Source organism: Chelonus insularis, unplaced genomic scaffold (genome assembly GCF_013357705.1).
Source record: "Chelonus insularis isolate UGA/USDA-ARS -01 unplaced genomic scaffold, ASM1335770v1 scaffold_714_pilon, whole genome shotgun sequence".
NCBI lineage: Eukaryota > Metazoa > Arthropoda > Insecta > Hymenoptera > Braconidae > Chelonus > Chelonus insularis.
In genome coordinates this window covers 114,940-131,701 of record NW_023276795.1, presented here as the reverse complement: position 1 = coordinate 131,701, position 16,762 = coordinate 114,940, and the positions used below count along the sequence as shown (strand labels likewise).

Genomic DNA, 16,762 nt, shown 5'->3' with positions numbered 1-16,762 from the left:
TATAAGCAACCAAGTATTCGCACCTGCGTACATCATTAAAACGCATCGTTGAATATTATAACACTATCTTTTATGAGGTAGTAATACTCTAAGTGAACTTACTCCTGGCATTATGACTTGTTAAAAAGACTTGCTGTAAATAACATGTATATCACAGACATTTATGATTATTAACTTTCAAGTTAATCTTTATCGGTACTGACTTATTGCTACATTACGTCTACTGAAACACTCAAATTTATTCTCATTAAATATTTATTAACCTTAAAAAAATTATTTTCAACTCTAAAAAATCAATTCTATAATTCTAAATTCATATCATTGATGCTTTTAGCATTTCATATACATACATAAATAACATGTAAGAAAATTAAATGTACTTTATATATAAAAACGTAATTATTCATTAACTTTACGATCTAGATATGTAGACATAATTTATTCAAATGAAAAAAGCTATAATGAAAATGATGTATAATTTTGAATAAAATTGTTTAAAGAAATATTTATATTTTTAATTGATGCAAGTATACACTAAAAAAAAATAAAAGTTAAATGTAGAATTTTTCTTTGCTTATTAGAACGAATTTCGTATCGTTATTCTGATGATGTAGATTACCTTTGTATCAATCAAATCGCAAAGTTCTTTGTTGCAATCGGGACTCTGTGTTTACGATATTGAGCAAGAGGGAAAACCGAAATCCCAAAAGAAATAAACGAGAAGAGAAGTTTGTCTAAATAAAATACATACATTGCTTGTGCATTTTAATGATAATCAATTTTTGTTCTGATACTTTACAATAATACAATCTCAAAAAAAATCGGAATCATCAATTTTACATAAAATTTATGTCAGACACATTTTATAAAATTATTTAATAGAAATTCAAAAAAGTACTTGGTATGTTAATAATAGTTATTTTACTTCATTTATGAATTAAAAAATTCCGGTTGAAAAAAAAATCAACTTTTCATAATAATTGAGATAATTGAAAAAAAAAAAACAAATTATCGATTTTTTATATTATGTAAAATAAATCAAAATTTTTATCGAAAAATGACAAAATTTGAATTAATTACCGAATATAATCATTACCAGTGGTAGTATAAACAATATCTCATTATTTAATTTATCGACGAACGGTAATATCACAAAAAAATTTTTATATAAAATTAATTATCAAAATTTATATTAAATAAAATAATGAAAAGAAAAAGTAATAATGATTGTCAGAATTTCATTGTTTGTTTTTTAAAATAATAAACTAACTAATTAAATGACAAATCTCGAGAATGGAATATTACTTCGATAAAAAAAATAATTAGAACAGAAAATAGAATAATTTGGATTGATCATAAAAGAAAGAAAATAATTACATTTGATAAGCTTTGACCATATGCAGCATTATTCTCAACTCAAAGAGAAGAAACCATAAATTTTCTTCCATAATGACCGATGTCATATGATATTGAAAACTATGCTGTAATCCTAGTTGCGACCTCTTACGTTTGTTTTTAGAACTGTTGGCTCCGTTTCAATACTTTTCATATACCGATTGAGTTTTTGCATACACTGTACATTATTTATATTCTCGACCTGTTACATACATTGTACACATTGTTGTTCACTTATATTTTTCCCAAACATAAATATATGTGCATCGAATAGTGATTGTTTATAAATTAAAAACTTATCCAATTTATGTATTTTACATATAACATAAAAAATGGAAGACAAAAAAGCAAACAGACTGAAAGAATTGCAAAATTTAAAAAATTGTGTAGAAATTACAGATAAAAATATAAATGATATGATTGTATCTGTCGGCTGGACTGTTGAAAGGACAAAAAGTGTACGTATTTTATTGTAAAATTTCTTATAATAATTGTAGGATCTTCTAAAAGTAATTATTTATGTTCTTCCATAGTCAACGAGAATGTTAGAATGTCCTTTTGACTCTTCCCATCACTTTTCGGAGAAAAAATTAGAAGAACATTTAGAACATTGTCAATGGAAAGCTGAAGGTTATGGAGAATGGGATATTCCTTTATCAGAGCCTACAATATCATCTAATGTTCATTCTTCCATCAAATTTGGTAAAATTCAAACCTTTATTATTTTCTTTTGCTATATAAACTTCGTCTAAATTATTTAACTTAATGAAATAACGAATACATAGCATGGGATGTAAATGACTTTGGATCCTTCTGTATTATTCATTTTTGATTAATGTTTACAGATGAGCAGATGTTGGAACAAGTATTGAAACAAGCTAAATCAATGACGCCAACAATGCAAATTGGTTAGTCTCACATTATTTTAATAATCTCATAAAACTTCGTAATTTCATTCTTATTTTATTAAAACTTATTTGCAGAATTTATCAATGTCATGCCATTTATACTGAACTTGAAATATCCTTTAAAAAACTTTGCATGTTAATGTATTAATCGTTATTTTATCTTTTCAATGATAATAATAAAAATTTCTTAATATTGACAATAGGTGCGGGCAACCGATTATTACCCCGCACTTCGAACAGAATTTTTTCTGATTTAACTTCTGATGAAAGAAAAGCGGTGTATGAATATGTCATAACTAAAACTGTAAAGCCAAATGTTGGAGAAGATATATCTAACCTCAATAAGCTGTAAGTATTGTGATTGAAACAAATGTTTGCATCTTAAATATGACAAGAACTTGTGATTATATTTCTTCTTTTTTTAATTACAGGAAAGAAGATAACAATAAATCATCGTATCTTGAACTTCTTGCTCATGAACGAGATTTAAAAAGGAGAAGAGCTAAACATCGTGGTGTTCATACAAATAAAAAATCACACATTGAAATACTTCGTGAGATAGTAAATCAACAAATGGAAATGTTAGAAGAATATTTTAATGTAAACAAAAATAGTGGCAATCAAAAAGATAATGTGTTGCATGAAGATAAAGAAACACATTGTATTCTAAACTCTACTTCAAAAGATATCGATTATCTTGATAAACATGAAATTACTCTTAAAGATAATAGAGATAGAAGAAATTTAGAGAAAAATATACAAAACTATAATCAACATCACAATGATTCTAATTATAATCATGATTATTATAGAACAAAAAATTATTCTTCTGATGATAGAAAGAGAAAATCGTCAACAAAGTATCAAGATTTGCATGAACATAAATCAAAACATTATTATAAATTGTCCAAAAAACACGACAAAAATGAAGAACACTATTCTTCAGATAAACACAGACAATTTCATGAAAAATCTAGTAAATATAGGTTAAGTCATGATAAATATGATGATAAGCAAAGTAAATATAGTCATAAATCTATGAAATATGATAAAATACGCGAAGAAAAGAAATCTCGTAAATATGACCCTCTAAAGCATACAACTAAAATTAAACATGGATGTAAAATATCTAATGATAGAAGGAATTAATTATTTAGTATATTCATTAAGTTTGTACATACGAAATGTTTATCAATTATGTTTGTAAATAAAAATTTATTGCAGAAGAATGTTTTCTATTAAACTGCCATTATCATTAAAAAAAATAAAAATAGAAAAATATTTCAGTATATTACTTATGAATAAATGACTAATAAATAATACAATACTCTTAATTTCTATTGAAGATAAATATTGATTCACAGATTAATCATCAATTACTTCTGTCAAGAAAATATTATAATTAGCATCATCTTGTTTAGGTCTTTGCAAAGGATGTGCAATTAATTTGACAACAGTATTATATAACTGAGCTGCATTTCTCCCTACTTCAAGAATGTAAGAGCTATTTTTTGCATCAAGTCGTTGTAACTCACCGTAAATTCTTTCACTCATATTGTCGTCACTTAGCGGTTCATGTACATAAATCAAGTCCACAAAAAAATAAGGATAGTGCATCATTTTTTTAAAATATCTAATATCATTGAATATTGGTAAACAATAGGAACGAGTATAAATGAAAATTACGCGAGTTACACTTGTTGGAATTGATGAAATTGAATCGAAAGTGACAAATGCATGTATTTTCTCAAAGCATTGACTTAAATCACAAGGATTTATCTCTTCAAGCTTAACTTCATTGATTTTTTCAAGAGCGTTACACAATTGTCTTGAATTATTTGTAAAATCGCAAACCATATTTACTGTATTGTCACCCAAAGTCATTATTGCGAATTCATGAGCACGATTCAATCTTCCTTTAGCAAGAATAAATACTTCTAAAGCTTTTTTGATTATGTGTAACGGTAAATACTTCTTACCAACTCCTAATTCATACATGGTACAATCAGGTTCTCGTGTAATATCAATCATAAAAATAATTTTCTCTGGACAATTAATTCGAGGTAAATTATTTCCAATCATGTAAACTTCATTTTTTACTGCATTTGCTTCCATTTTTTGTTCAGTAGTAGAAACATAAGATGAATACTCATCAATTCTTGAATGTTCCGCAATGCTGTAGTTGGAATCAGTTGATATTGACTCTAATTTACGAGATATAGAACCTATTTCATCACCAGAATCGTGTTTTTGTGCCATTTTCTGTAGTATGTTTATTTATTCTTTCAATGTAATTTCTATCTAGGAAAAACAACAATATCAATTCAGTTATTACTAAATGTTTATTATAATTGTTTGAATTATTTTTTGCATACCTTACAACTCAAAGGACAATTGTTAAATATTCTCCTATAATTGTTAAATAACTTAAGTTAAATATTCTTTTTGAAATAACTTTAATGATTGATTTCAACGAAATTTGCTGTAACAATGTTATTCACCACTCATCTATGGTTATAATTTTTTAAGATGTAAACACGATGATATACATAAAATTATTTAAAATATTTATGATGAAGAATCACATTTAAAATACCATTAATTGATATTATTACGTATTCTTTCTTGAATTATATTTTTTATTGGTTCTTCCTCAAATGTTATTCTGTACCATCGACAAACTTCTTTACTGATCATCATTTTAATTCATAAACTGAACTGTTGATTTATCTGGCGCTACTCGCTGTATCAAACGATATAGTTTGTATCCAATGAGCAATTACCGACCGCGGGAATGATTTTTTTATTTGATACGTCTAAATGATTTATTATACATATACATATGTGCACATGATTTTGAAATAGTTTCTGTCAGAAAATGTGTGACCACCATGTGATTGTATGTGATACCATGAGCAGTGAGAAGAAAAAAAATACAATGCGCGGTTTTTAAATCAATTTGATATTGAAATAAATTAAAAAAAATATCTGTATACATATTCAATATAATTAAAAGAATAAATGAAAATTTAATTATTATTAGAACATCTTTCACGCAATCAATTATGAAATACAAACATTTCGTTATAGCACGTTATCGATACATATGATAACTGTTACATGAATGATTTAGTAATTTTTTAATTATTATTTATTGTGTTATGGTTTTTATATATTAGTAAATGTGTATGTATTGATTACCAAGGTTTTTATTTATTTCTATTAATAAAATACCAATCTTGAATTATCATACATAATTTATTTAATATTTTTCATGCTCCTAACAACCTTGTTAATTTTTCTCTTCATTCAAATTCTTTTTTTTCATTTCTATTCTTAATTAATGTCACTACTGCTTTATTTAATACATTGTTTTCTATTGAATTATCAGGACAATGGCCTGCTACTTAACGAAACGAATAACAAAATTCATTATTTCGAAATGGTGGAATTCGAAAAAATCATCAATGATCATATTCCAAGAATACAGTAATATCAACAATGACATAGGCAATAAAACTAGTGGTACTAGTCCATTAGAAGTGTTAAAGTCTAAAATTGCTAAAGGAGAATTAATAGAAGATGAATATCAAATTAGAATCGTCCAAAGTTTAGAAAGAGTATATAATGAATTAAATAAGTATGAACCTGCAAAAGCATCATTTTTCAGTAAATTACTTGGAAAGAAGTCAAATAAAAAAAATACTCCTAAAGGACTGTATCTTTATGGAGCAGTGGGTGGTGGAAAAACAATGTTAATGGATCTCTTCTATAATTGTTGTCAGGTAATGAAAATTAAATGTATTATATTCCTGTTAAAAAAATAGTAATTAATTATATTGACATCTTTTAGATTGAAAATAAACAACGAGTTCATTTTCATTCATTTATGCTAGATGTTCACAGTAAAATTCATGAAGTCAAAAAAAGTTTTAAAAGAGATGAAAAAAATACTAAACCTCAACCGTTTGATCCAATACCGCCTGTAGCTGAAATGATCACTGAAAAAGCATGGTTGCTTTGTTTTGATGAATTTCAGGTATTTTTATAAATTAACCAAGTTATTTTTATCTATAAAATTCTCATTAAACTCCATTCAGGTGACTGATGTCGCAGACGCAATGATTTTAAAAAGATTATTTACTCAATTATTCAATAATGGAGTTATCGTAATTGCAACAAGCAATCGGCCACCAGATGATTTGTACAAAAATGGTCTCCAAAGAAGTAATTTCGTACCATTTATTCAAGTATTAAAGGATCATTGTGAGATAAATTCCTTAGATTCTGGAATTGACTACAGAATGAAAATAGGAGGTGGTAAAGATAAAACGTACTTCATCAAGGACCAAGATCCTAGTGATGCTGTTGATACAATATTCAAGTATTTGTGTTCTATGGAAAATGATATTATAAAGCCAAGAACACTTACTATCAAAGGACGTAATGTTACTTTTAAGAAAACTTGTGGGCGAGTCATTGATTCTTCTTTTGAAGAATTATGTGATAGAGTAAGAATCCACTTATAATGATATCATGATTCATATCGATCATGACAGTAAAAAAAAAGTAATGATCTGTTACAGGCACTTGGAGCAAGTGATTACATAGAAATATCACAAGCGTTTCATACAGTCATAATTCGCGATGTGCCTCAACTTAATTTACGACTTAAATCACAAGCTAGGAGATTTATTACCCTCATTGATACTCTCTACGATAATAAGGTAATGATTTTGAATCCTAGCATTTATAATTATGGAGTAATAGGAGATACAAAAATAAACCTTCACTGTTTTAGGTAAGAGTTGTAATATCTGCTACGGCTCCACATACCAAACTATTTGTACCTGAAGGAGATGCAGAGTACACTGATGAAAAGCGAATGTTGATGGATGATTTAGCTATTTCACATGGTTCTGATAATCACAAATCAAACATTTTCACCGGTGAAGAAGAACTCTTTGCTTTTGATCGTACGGTATCCCGTTTGTCTGAAATGCAAACAAAAGAGTATTGGGATCAATGGGAACACTAGATACTATATTAATTAAATTACGTCGATATCTGTTTTTAGTAAAAAAATTTAAAACAATTTACAAATAATTTATGTCTAATTCATAACTTGAATTACTATTTATTTCAATGTATTACATTTTTATTTATCATAAATTATTTCTTCAAACTGAAAGTACAATTTATTTGGTAAAAAGGAAATGATATAATTTTATTTTATTTTTTATGTACTACATTTGTTATTTAATACACACACTTTTTGCGGTTAAAAATTTTATTAAATCGTTTGGTAAACATGTAGAAAAGACGGAGCCACTATCAATGAATTATGATACATGAAACGTAAATACTAAAGCTCGGTTTTCACGAACTTATGAGGTCAGTATTTTGACAAATCTCAACAGATGTTACGGAGGCTCAAAAGTTCGGATAAACGTCTTCAGATCTACAGTACTGGACATAAGTGCTGTTTAATTTTTTGAAGGTTATACATGCAATTTCCTTATACTGTCCCATAGAAAATCACACAGCATTTATGTCCGGTACTGTACGATGGTCAAGTAATCCAACACTTTGTTGATATATAATACATTCATGAGAAAGTTCTTGATTAATATTTGAACCAGAGAGAAGTCTTCTCTCTGTTTGAACTAATATAAATAAAGTATAATAAAGTATTCCCTAGCAGATGTCTTCAGTTTAAATCCCTCGTTACCTATTTAATTCTAGTTGACATCGAGCTTCGGCCTTCCGCCGCACAACGCGAGGGAGTAAAGTCAATTTACGGAAACTTTCTGACTTGAACCCAGCCCAGGGCTGAGCTTAGCCTTAATGAAGCCGAGTGTACATTGATAAAACTTTTGTTCTCATTTACCGAAAAGGACATGTTTATTGTTCTCATTGATATGTTTTGGAAAACTTTTATAAAAAAGTCGGTACTCTGCAAGTATGGATACTAACTCTCAATTTTAACTGTTATTTTCGTTGAAATAACTCATTAGAAAGGAAGTGTATACCATAACAAATAATAATTTCAATTGTTGTAACTTAATAAAATTATCCCGGTATTTTAAAATATTCTTGCGAATAAAAATATCGCATTTCTATAATTCTTTTTTTTTTACAAAACTTACAGTATTTATTTTAGTTTACATATCCGTTATCTTTAGTTAATCGAGTTTTCATACAATAAATTATTCTAAAGCTGTGATTATCTTAATTAATAATAATGGGTGCACAAACAAAAATTCTTGTTCTTCTGGGATTGAACAATTCCATAAATATTGATGAAGTTGCAATTAACGAAAAAATCAAACAAATTCGTTCACGAGTCAATACGATGGAAGATAAGGAAAAATTAATTTTATTACAAAAAGCTATTACTTTTCTCGATTTGACATCTCTTAATACTGATGACACACAAGAAGTTATTCAAACATTATGTCTAAAGGTAATAAATTAAAAAAAATATAATAAAATTATCATTAAATGTATGCTTGAACTTATTTTAATGTAAAAAATATTGTAGGCAATGAAACCGATCGAATCACAAGACAAAACAAAGGAATGTTTACATACAGCAGCTGTATGTGTATATCCCGACAGAGCACAAGATGCAATTGATATTTTGATCGATCATGTTGGTCGTTTTATATCTGTCGCTAGCGGTAAATGTTCTATCAATAATTCAATAATAAATCAATCTCACAAATATATGAATTAATTGTAATAATTTCATTCAAAATCGAGTATAGTAGCTGGAGATTTTCCGTCTGGAAAACGACCTTTTGAAGAAAGGTTACAAGAAGTAGTCGATGTTGTCAAGCTTGGGGTAGATGAAGTTGATGTAGTAATTGACAGATCTCTCGTTCTTACCCATGACTGGGATGAATTATTTAATCAATTATCATCAATGAAAGATGCATGTGATGCCAAACATATGAAAACTATATTATCTGTTGGCGATTTACCAAGTCTAAATCATATTTATAAGGTTTCGATGGTCGCAATGGCAGCTGGTAGTGATTTTATTAAAACATCGACAGGAAAAGAAGTGGTAAATGCCAATCTGCCTGCAGGAATGGTTATGTGTCAAGCTATCAGGGAGTATAAGAAAATAACCGGCAGAAAGGTTATTATAAGGATTTTTATTTATCTCAAAAATATTTTCATAAAGTTAATAAAAGGTGTGTAATATGTTTGAATAATTAGGTGGGTCTCAAACCAGCTGGTGGAATAAAAACTGCTGTTCAAGCATTGGAATGGCTAATTCTCGTCAAGGAAGAGTTAGGAGAAGAATGGCTAAATAAAACTTTTTTTAGAATTGGAGCATCTAGTTTACTTGATGATATTGTGGCTACGATTCACGATTTGTCAAAATAAATTTTTGATAAATTGTGAAAATAATTATGATATGATTTTTTACATTTATATTTTCGCATTTAATGCATTTGGTACATATCTTTTATAACATATGACCTTTTAAAAGATTTCTATCGTTCACAGTGAAAAAATTACTTAAATTAATTATAATGACATTCAGAAATTTATTTTTATATTGACTTTTTTAAATGATAACTAGTTTTAAAATTTTATAAAATATCTATTTATTCGATAAAAACTTGAAAAATCTTAAAATTAAAAATTTTATGAATGAATTAATTTTATATGATACTATTTTCGAATTTGTATTTGTTAAAATACATTATTATTATTAATATATACATTCATGCTGTGAAATTTTTTTTTGATGAAATTTTTATGCTAAATTTAAATTTGCTATTGGTAAATGTATTATTTTCATCTAGATATCATTTTTTTAAATTGAGTTAAAAATGTATCCAATCATGTTCGATAATCAGGTAATGACATAGAAACAATTCGATCCAATTGACTTTTCCTCAGTAAAATTTAGAGAATAAAATTTTATTATTAGGTTAGATATTCTAATTAAGCATAAATTTAATTCTTTTAAGTAATTGTATATTTCATGAGAAAATTAAAAAATACCTTATCCATTCTATCCAGAGTTATTCGTTGTAGCTACAAGTATGACATTTGCCTAATGCTGTATCAGCTATACATGGAAAATATAATATATTTATATTATATTCTCCATGCTGCTATATTATCACTTCATCAAGCTCCGAAAAGCAGTTTTGAAAATTCTAAATTTCTATTGGACCATAGCACATAAATATTAGCGAATCAGAGATCGGTATTTTTGTGACCCGGACGGTAACGTAGAGTCGGTAATTCAAAACATGCTGCTAGCGCTGCTCGCGGACAATTATGAACTAAGTCCAAAAACTGTGGACTCGATGAACCACTTCTTTATCTTACGCCGTGGTTAATTCTTTTCGTTTGGACAACATCCAACATGGTAAGTTATAGTAGTTTTTTACATTATTTTATCCATTAACATCTTCTTTATTATGTAAGTATAATTTTAAATAATGTCTAAATATGATTTATAACCGTACACAAGATAAATTTATAAAAATATTTTTGTCATATTCATAACAGTATTAAATATAGTACCGAAACTTTAGGTTAGTGTATTTACGTGTCATTGGTGAAATTGTTTAATTAACTTGACATTAAATTACTTAAATCAGTTTTGATTATTATTTATTTTGAAGATTAGCAATGCTTAATATTTTATTTACTAAATTGACTCCATAAATATTAATTTATTGATCAACAATAAATACCAAACAACAGCCTAGTGAAATTTTTATTAAAAGGTTATACACATATTTAGATGTATTTATGATCATTTCTTCTAGTAATTAAAATTTATATTTTCAGGCTCGAGGTCCAAAGAAGCATTTGAAGCGTTTAAATGCACCAAAAGCATGGATGTTGGACAAGTTGGGCGGTGTATACGCTCCCCGTCCATCCACTGGACCACACAAACTTCGAGAGTGTCTTCCATTGGTTATTTTCCTCCGAAATCGGTTGAAGTATGCGTTGACAAACTCCGAAGTAACAAAAATTGTCATGCAACGTTTAATCAAAGTTGACGGAAAAGTTCGTACAGATCCTAACTATCCTGCTGGTTATATGGGTAATTCTAAATTTAATTTTTTTATCACTTTATATCAATTAAAAAATCACTAACGATTACTTGTTTGGCCTTATCGAAGCTATAATTTTTTTTTAAATAAAATATTGTAGTCAAATGTAGGCCAAAATTAAATCCTCTATTATGGTCACTGATATAATTTTATGTAGTATTACTTCAGTATTACCCAAGGAGGAAACAATCTTCTATCAAACTACCATTTAAGCTGCAGAAAATAAAGCTAAATCTAAATTCAGAATGATAAGAATTATCCCACTAATAATTCAATTTTTTCAGATGTTATTACAATTGAAAAAACCGGTGAATATTTCCGACTGATATACGATGTCAAGGGTCGTTTTACCGTTCATAGGATTACCGGTGAAGAAGCAAAATATAAATTATGCAAAGTTAAACGAGTGCAAACAGGACCCAAAGGTATTCCATTTTTGGTTACCCACGATGGTAGAACAATTCGGTATCCTGACCCACTTATCAAAGTTAACGACACCATTCAATTGGACATCAATTCCGGCAAAATCATCGATTCTATTCGATTTGATTCCGGTAATTTGTGTATGATTACTGGAGGTAGAAATTTGGGTCGTGTTGGTACTGTTGTGAACCGTGAACGTCATCCTGGATCTTTCGATATTTGCCACATCAAAGATTCGCAAGGACATACTTTTGCAACCAGGTAAATATTGATTCTTTCTATATTTATAATATTTTTTAAAAATCTTTACCATGATAGTTAATTATTTATTTTTTATTAAAGGTTGAACAACGTTTTTATTATCGGCAAAGGGGCTAAAGCATACATTAGTTTGCCGAGAGGCAAAGGTGTTAAGCTTACCATTGCTGAAGAACGTGACAAGAGGTTAGCGGCTAAAGGTGTTAATTGAGTCTAATGGTATGGACAATTATTTAATAAACCATATAACATCTTTGGTAAATACATGTGTTTTATTTTTTCATCAACATTCATTTCTGAAAACTTTTGCTATATTCATACATATGCGTATAATAAAAAATAAAGAGAAATTTTTCTTTTAATTATAAAGAATGAAAATGAGATTTTATGATTTAATTATAATTAGGTTTAGCTTAAATATTTATAGGTTTTAAATGATCTCTTTTTACTAGGGTGATATAATAAATGAATACTTTTCTTTTATTTGTTTATCAATTTTGAATGAAGATAATTGATGGTTTTGAATTTATTGTTCTCAGACTAATATACATAAATTATTTATCTGGCAGCCATATTTCAGTACTCAAATTTAATTCTTGCCGTAGAAGTTCATTACAACGTTTATCTCCATATTTTCCAAATTCTCGATTGATGTCTTTTGCAACTTTAATGAATCTATAAATGATATTCAAAACTACAGATTAAAATTTTACTTTATCAGTATCATTTGATTAGTATAATAAAAAATTAGTTAATTACTTTTGAATTGATAATACACTATTTCTAATTTCTTTATCATGAGCTTTAACATCATTTAAATAAATAGATTGATCATCATCAATATTTTCTAGCAATTGATAATCAATAATTGGATAGATTCTAATCCATCCACCTTCTCGAGTTTTAGGATCATTCCAATTCTTTCCATTATCCCAAATTGTTTTTTCTGAATTATTATTGCTAGTAATTACGCTGTTAACTTTATGATTGAGTTGATTGTATCGTCGAAGTTTTTTCTCGAAACCAGCAGAATGGCAACAAGAGTATGAATTAACATAATTTTGAGTTGGCGATTGTTGAAACTACATCATAAATATATAATTTGAATTAATTTAGTTTCATCAATTTGAAAATCATCAGTCAGTTTTAAGTTAATACTAAAAATTAAATGAATATTTTAGAATACAATATTACTCTTACCGTTTCTGAATTGATATTTAAAAAATTAACCGAACTGTTTGAATTAAATTTACATCGTTGTTTAGAACACCGTGGTTTATTATATTTGGAAGCACAACAATTATACTCAGCACAATATGTAGTATTGTTATTATTATTAATATTGTTATGATGATTATTTTTTTTACTATTAGACGTTGACCAAATTTTGAATAATGAAAGACCTGTATTACATACTGGTAGGCCCAGTAAATCAAAAAGATCATGAAGTAATGGCTTCTTTACTTCAGAGTCCACTTCACAATCATTCCCTAAAGCAGGGCTTAAATTGACCTATTTGAAAGATCAAATTTAAAATTATATTTATTTATAAAAATTGTGGAAGTGTAATTTCGTCTTGATAAATGTTAACCAACCTCTAAAAGCCAAGGTTTAAGATTGACGTCAATTAAAACATCGAATCCAAAAAATTCAAAGCAATTTAATGATTTAGGTATCCCAGCTGTTTGGCTGAGAATCGTTAAAGTAACAAGACAAGCAATTCGCTGCCAAAGAAACCAATCTTGTAAGCCTGATTGATTCATGTATCTCCTTAATTGTCGAAAGCTCCACTTGGATCCTAATAATATGAGCAAACATTTTTGATCATTATAATAATGATAACTAAAATAATTTACCTGCACCAATTCTTTCTTTCTTCTGAGAATATCCAGGTCCTAATTTATTGAGTGCAAAATTAGTAAGATGTCGATAAGGGTCATTGAGATTATCAAGTGAAAATTTTTGTGTCGCAAAACGTGTCAATCCTTCATTATAAAGATAAATAACCAAAGGTCTATAAGATGGAACACATACGTATAGTCTTAAATCAAATTTATAACCACCAATAAGGAGTGGCTTTTCAATATATCTCTGAACGACAGCAGATCCATCATAAATCAAATCACTTAGTTTCTGTAATAATTCAGTTATTTATAATTTCACTAAAATTGATCCTGTATTAAATTTATGTGTTCTATTTTTACAATACCCGAAAAAGAAATATACCGCGTCCTTGGCTCTGTCCAACGGGTTTGCATATCCAGACTCTATTATCGTTCTCTAAACGACTAAAGTCTGCTGCTAGTTTTGTGTACTCTGATGGAAGGTTATATCCTATTGGACTAATATATTTGATGTAATAATAATCAAACTACATCAAAATATTTAATAATTGAAGTTTTTAATTCATTAATTTAATTTATTTTTTGATTATAAACATTGAAAGGAAAACACAAAAGTCTATATGAGAATATTTTATTGATAAAGTGAATGAAATGAAACAAAAAGTAAATAAATAAATGAGGAATTTGTTTATTAACCTGATATCATAAATTGAACCGTAAACTTGTCTCATACATTTCAGATGTCGTATAAGATTGTCTTTTCTACATATCGAGCTACCCTTAGGAATCCGATTTATAAACTGCCAGGGTAATAAACTTTTGTAAAGGGATGTAGCAAATCCTCCTGATTTCCACCACAAATTCCAGTGATCTTTAAAAGCATGATTGGTATCACCAGTATATTCTCTCCACCCACGTTCTATGCACACCTATCATGTAATAACACTTGGTTAACTTTTACTATTCAATGTTCTAGAATTAGAATAGTAATCACCTGGACAAGAAGATGTGGTGCAACACCGTTATCATTAAGACGAAAAATAAATGGTCCGTCCAATTTCTTTCCATTCATCTTAAGTATTGATCTAAGAAATTTCCATTTTCTAGGAGAAATAATTGAAATAGTTATAAAAGTACATTAAAAAATGATAAATAGTGAATTCAAACTTGGCAAAATTAGGAGTTCAATAATTGTAGCACCTATCATACTATCATCTTTAATTTTACTTAATGAGATCACAACATGAACATGCAATGCTCTTATTTTATTTGGATTTTTTGTATTTTTTTTCCACAAGGTCTACTTGCTGTCTTTCAGTGAAATTAAATTGGCTGCAGGTTTCTTTGCTATTTATAAATTATCATTTCTAATCATAAATATCAATGAAACATTTAAAATAAAATTAGAAGTTTATCATTCAATATTGAACTCCAATTTTAAATTTCTTATTTATGTAAACATTTATAGCTATGATGATTGAGCTATGATCTGGATAATATCTATTAATTTATTGATTTGTAATAAAAATTGAAATTAAAGGAAAAAAATAATTTTAAAAGGAATCTAGTCAGAGTAATAACAAATATATACAATATGCAATTAATAGATAGACAAAAAGAAAATTTTAAAAAAAGTATCAATAGGATTATTTACCTTGCAATATTTAAATGTGCATATCAATTTCATTTAAAAAATCGTAACTTTGCGTATTTTTGGTGATAAAAAAAGGCAAGGTTGAAATGAAGCTTAAGTTAAAGTTTACGACTGATCGATGTATTGTTTCTATCCTAAAGTAAAGCCTCGCGGAAATATACCCGCGGACTTGCTTCCTCGAACGCAATGTAATGTAGACTACTGCTTAGCTCTAGGGTGACGTTCGTGGTTCTAGTTCTTATAGACATTCGTGCCGCCAACTCTATACACGCATTACTATCAACTGTAATGGCCACAACTTCATGACAAACATCGTTTATAAGTTACTGACGTTCCTGACATTCTCGACATACTCCACAACATTCTTTTGTTGATTTACCCGTAGTTATGTGTAGTTATTGTGTTTCAAATTATCCCTCTTTGTTGACTTTAATTATTTCTAGCTGCATTAAAAAGTTTTCAACTTATCAACGACAAAAGGAAATTATTTGTTATTTTAGTCTGTAAAGGGCATTTATTTTTTTGTCATATTTTATATGATACCCAGTAGCAGAAGTTGATGGTAAAATTCAGCATATCATGAGTTCACTCTTTCAACTTGCTTTTAATTAGCATGGAAGAATATTGAATAGTTAGAATTCTTCTTTTTTAATTAATATCTTTTTAATTCAATAGACTTTAAAATTAAGTAAATAATATTTTATACAGTTTTATAGCTGCCAATAATTTTTAAATATCATGAGCATTAAAATTCTATACATATTTATAGATATTGTTATCTCAAGGAGTTGGCTGTATATAACTTTACCCTCCTTGACCTGTCGCAACCATTATTTTGGTTATTACTTTGGTATGAATCACGCGATTACCAGACTCTTTGATACAAAGTTTTTTTTTTTTTTTTTACCTAAACATTTATTTAATTTGTCTGATTTGATTAATGCAACTATAAAAGAAACTGTCCATCTGATATCTTTTCATTGTTCAAATAACAAAGTAAGTATGGTTAAGCAATTAAGCATTGAAAAATTTGTCATAACATCTAATTATGGCAATAAACTTTGCGTGCAAACCCGCTAGTTTAAAATTATTGTTAACTTATTGGGGTACACAACACGCCCAATTGTGTAATCAACCTCGAAATAACTTTCAACTAAAATATATAAAATTTATAAATCATTATAC

At 27.9% G+C, this 16,762-nt stretch overlaps 6 protein-coding genes and 1 non-coding gene across 9 annotated transcripts; 5 read left to right on the top strand and 2 right to left on the bottom strand.

Annotated features, from left to right (window-relative positions):
- Positions 1–1,698: 1,698 nt before the first annotated feature.
- LOC118073966 (U11/U12 small nuclear ribonucleoprotein 48 kDa protein-like) lies at positions 1,699–3,541 on the top strand. Its single transcript, XM_035094785.1, has 5 exons — positions 1,699–1,853; positions 1,929–2,097; positions 2,241–2,303; positions 2,507–2,651; positions 2,735–3,541. Exons 1-5 carry the CDS (start codon positions 1,728–1,730, stop codon positions 3,450–3,452), a joined length of 1,221 nt encoding a protein of 406 aa, XP_034950676.1. The 5' UTR covers positions 1,699–1,727; the 3' UTR covers positions 3,453–3,541.
- On the bottom strand, positions 3,505–4,992 carry LOC118073967 (BRISC and BRCA1-A complex member 1-like). 2 transcript variants are annotated; one of them, XM_035094786.1, is made up of 2 exons: positions 4,679–4,992; positions 3,505–4,604 (listed from the first exon to the last, which is right to left on the bottom strand). In XM_035094786.1, exon 2 carries the CDS (start codon positions 4,560–4,562, stop codon positions 3,669–3,671), a length of 894 nt encoding a protein of 297 aa, XP_034950677.1. In that variant the 5' UTR covers positions 4,563–4,604; positions 4,679–4,992; the 3' UTR covers positions 3,505–3,668. The 2 variants fall into 2 exon arrangements, with proteins under 2 accessions (XP_034950677.1, XP_034950678.1); XM_035094787.1 differs by having other exon boundaries at positions 3,505–4,600.
- A 167-nt stretch (positions 4,993–5,159) lies between these two features.
- LOC118073862 (putative ATPase N2B) lies at positions 5,160–7,402 on the top strand. 2 transcript variants are annotated; one of them, XM_035094619.1, is made up of 6 exons: positions 5,160–5,435; positions 5,695–6,088; positions 6,157–6,342; positions 6,404–6,814; positions 6,890–7,030; positions 7,105–7,402. In XM_035094619.1, the coding sequence occupies exons 2-6, from the start codon at positions 5,699–5,701 to the stop codon at positions 7,339–7,341; spliced, it is 1,365 nt and encodes a 454-aa protein (XP_034950510.1). In that variant the 5' UTR covers positions 5,160–5,435; positions 5,695–5,698; the 3' UTR covers positions 7,342–7,402. The 2 variants fall into 2 exon arrangements, with proteins under 2 accessions (XP_034950510.1, XP_034950509.1); XM_035094618.1 differs by having other exon boundaries at positions 5,160–5,489; positions 7,105–7,401.
- Positions 7,403–8,497: 1,095 nt separating this feature from the next.
- On the top strand, positions 8,498–9,855 carry Dera (deoxyribose-phosphate aldolase). The gene is made up of 4 exons (XM_035094671.1): positions 8,498–8,769; positions 8,848–8,986; positions 9,074–9,450; positions 9,531–9,855. The coding sequence occupies exons 1-4, from the start codon at positions 8,548–8,550 to the stop codon at positions 9,699–9,701; spliced, it is 909 nt and encodes a 302-aa protein (XP_034950562.1). The 5' UTR covers positions 8,498–8,547; the 3' UTR covers positions 9,702–9,855.
- A 741-nt stretch (positions 9,856–10,596) lies between these two features.
- RpS4 (ribosomal protein S4) lies at positions 10,597–12,341 on the top strand. Its single transcript, XM_035094767.1, has 4 exons — positions 10,597–10,701; positions 11,130–11,388; positions 11,683–12,082; positions 12,164–12,341. The coding sequence occupies exons 1-4, from the start codon at positions 10,699–10,701 to the stop codon at positions 12,288–12,290; spliced, it is 789 nt and encodes a 262-aa protein (XP_034950658.1). The 5' UTR covers positions 10,597–10,698; the 3' UTR covers positions 12,291–12,341.
- LOC118074034 (small nucleolar RNA SNORA16B/SNORA16A family) lies at positions 11,451–11,589 on the top strand. The gene has a single exon (XR_004691168.1). It is a non-coding gene; the product is annotated as a small nucleolar RNA SNORA16B/SNORA16A family (small nucleolar RNA).
- A 249-nt stretch (positions 12,342–12,590) lies between the features above and the next one.
- LOC118073956 (probable tubulin polyglutamylase TTLL2) lies at positions 12,591–15,679 on the bottom strand. Its single transcript, XM_035094769.1, has 9 exons — positions 15,578–15,679; positions 14,918–15,026; positions 14,620–14,852; positions 14,289–14,421; positions 13,936–14,212; positions 13,675–13,877; positions 13,280–13,591; positions 12,839–13,161; positions 12,591–12,754 (listed from the first exon to the last, which is right to left on the bottom strand). The coding sequence occupies exons 2-9, from the start codon at positions 14,993–14,995 to the stop codon at positions 12,634–12,636; spliced, it is 1,680 nt and encodes a 559-aa protein (XP_034950660.1). The 5' UTR covers positions 14,996–15,026; positions 15,578–15,679; the 3' UTR covers positions 12,591–12,633.
- Between the last annotated feature and the right edge of the window lie 1,083 nt (positions 15,680–16,762).

What these genes read in the sequence shown, in the direction of transcription:
- LOC118073966 (XM_035094785.1), top strand. Translation starts at nt 1,728, where the DNA reads ATGGAAGACAAAAAAGCAAACAGACTGAAAGAATTGCAAAATTTAAAA. An exon ending in TCATTCTTCCATCAAATTTG is followed by an intron (nt 2,098 to 2,240) that starts GTAAAATTCAAA and finishes TAATGTTTACAG; the next exon opens with ATGAGCAGATGTTGGAACAA. An exon ending in ATATCTAACCTCAATAAGCT is followed by an intron (nt 2,652 to 2,734) that starts GTAAGTATTGTG and finishes TTTTAATTACAG; the next exon opens with GAAAGAAGATAACAATAAAT.
- LOC118073862 (XM_035094619.1), top strand. Translation starts at nt 5,699, where the DNA reads ATGGCCTGCTACTTAACGAAACGAATAACAAAATTCATTATTTCGAAA. An exon ending in TCTTCTATAATTGTTGTCAG is followed by an intron (nt 6,089 to 6,156) that starts GTAATGAAAATT and finishes GACATCTTTTAG; the next exon opens with ATTGAAAATAAACAACGAGT. An exon ending in ATACTCTCTACGATAATAAG is followed by an intron (nt 7,031 to 7,104) that starts GTAATGATTTTG and finishes TCACTGTTTTAG; the next exon opens with GTAAGAGTTGTAATATCTGC.
- Dera (XM_035094671.1), top strand. Translation starts at nt 8,548, where the DNA reads ATGGGTGCACAAACAAAAATTCTTGTTCTTCTGGGATTGAACAATTCC. An exon ending in TTTTATATCTGTCGCTAGCG is followed by an intron (nt 8,987 to 9,073) that starts GTAAATGTTCTA and finishes AATCGAGTATAG; the next exon opens with TAGCTGGAGATTTTCCGTCT. An exon ending in AGAAAATAACCGGCAGAAAG is followed by an intron (nt 9,451 to 9,530) that starts GTTATTATAAGG and finishes TTGAATAATTAG; the next exon opens with GTGGGTCTCAAACCAGCTGG.
- LOC118073967 (XM_035094786.1), bottom strand. Translation starts at nt 4,562, where the DNA reads ATGGCACAAAAACACGATTCTGGTGATGAAATAGGTTCTATATCTCGT.
- RpS4 (XM_035094767.1), top strand. An exon ending in CTATCCTGCTGGTTATATGG is followed by an intron (nt 11,389 to 11,682) that starts GTAATTCTAAAT and finishes CAATTTTTTCAG; the next exon opens with ATGTTATTACAATTGAAAAA. An exon ending in GGACATACTTTTGCAACCAG is followed by an intron (nt 12,083 to 12,163) that starts GTAAATATTGAT and finishes TTTTTATTAAAG; the next exon opens with GTTGAACAACGTTTTTATTA.
- LOC118073956 (XM_035094769.1), bottom strand. Translation starts at nt 14,995, where the DNA reads ATGAATGGAAAGAAATTGGACGGACCATTTATTTTTCGTCTTAATGAT. An exon ending in CACCACATCTTCTTGTCCAG is followed by an intron (nt 14,853 to 14,917) that starts GTGATTACTATT and finishes ATTACATGATAG; the next exon opens with GTGTGCATAGAACGTGGGTG. An exon ending in GAAAGAAAGAATTGGTGCAG is followed by an intron (nt 13,878 to 13,935) that starts GTAAATTATTTT and finishes TCATATTATTAG; the next exon opens with GATCCAAGTGGAGCTTTCGA.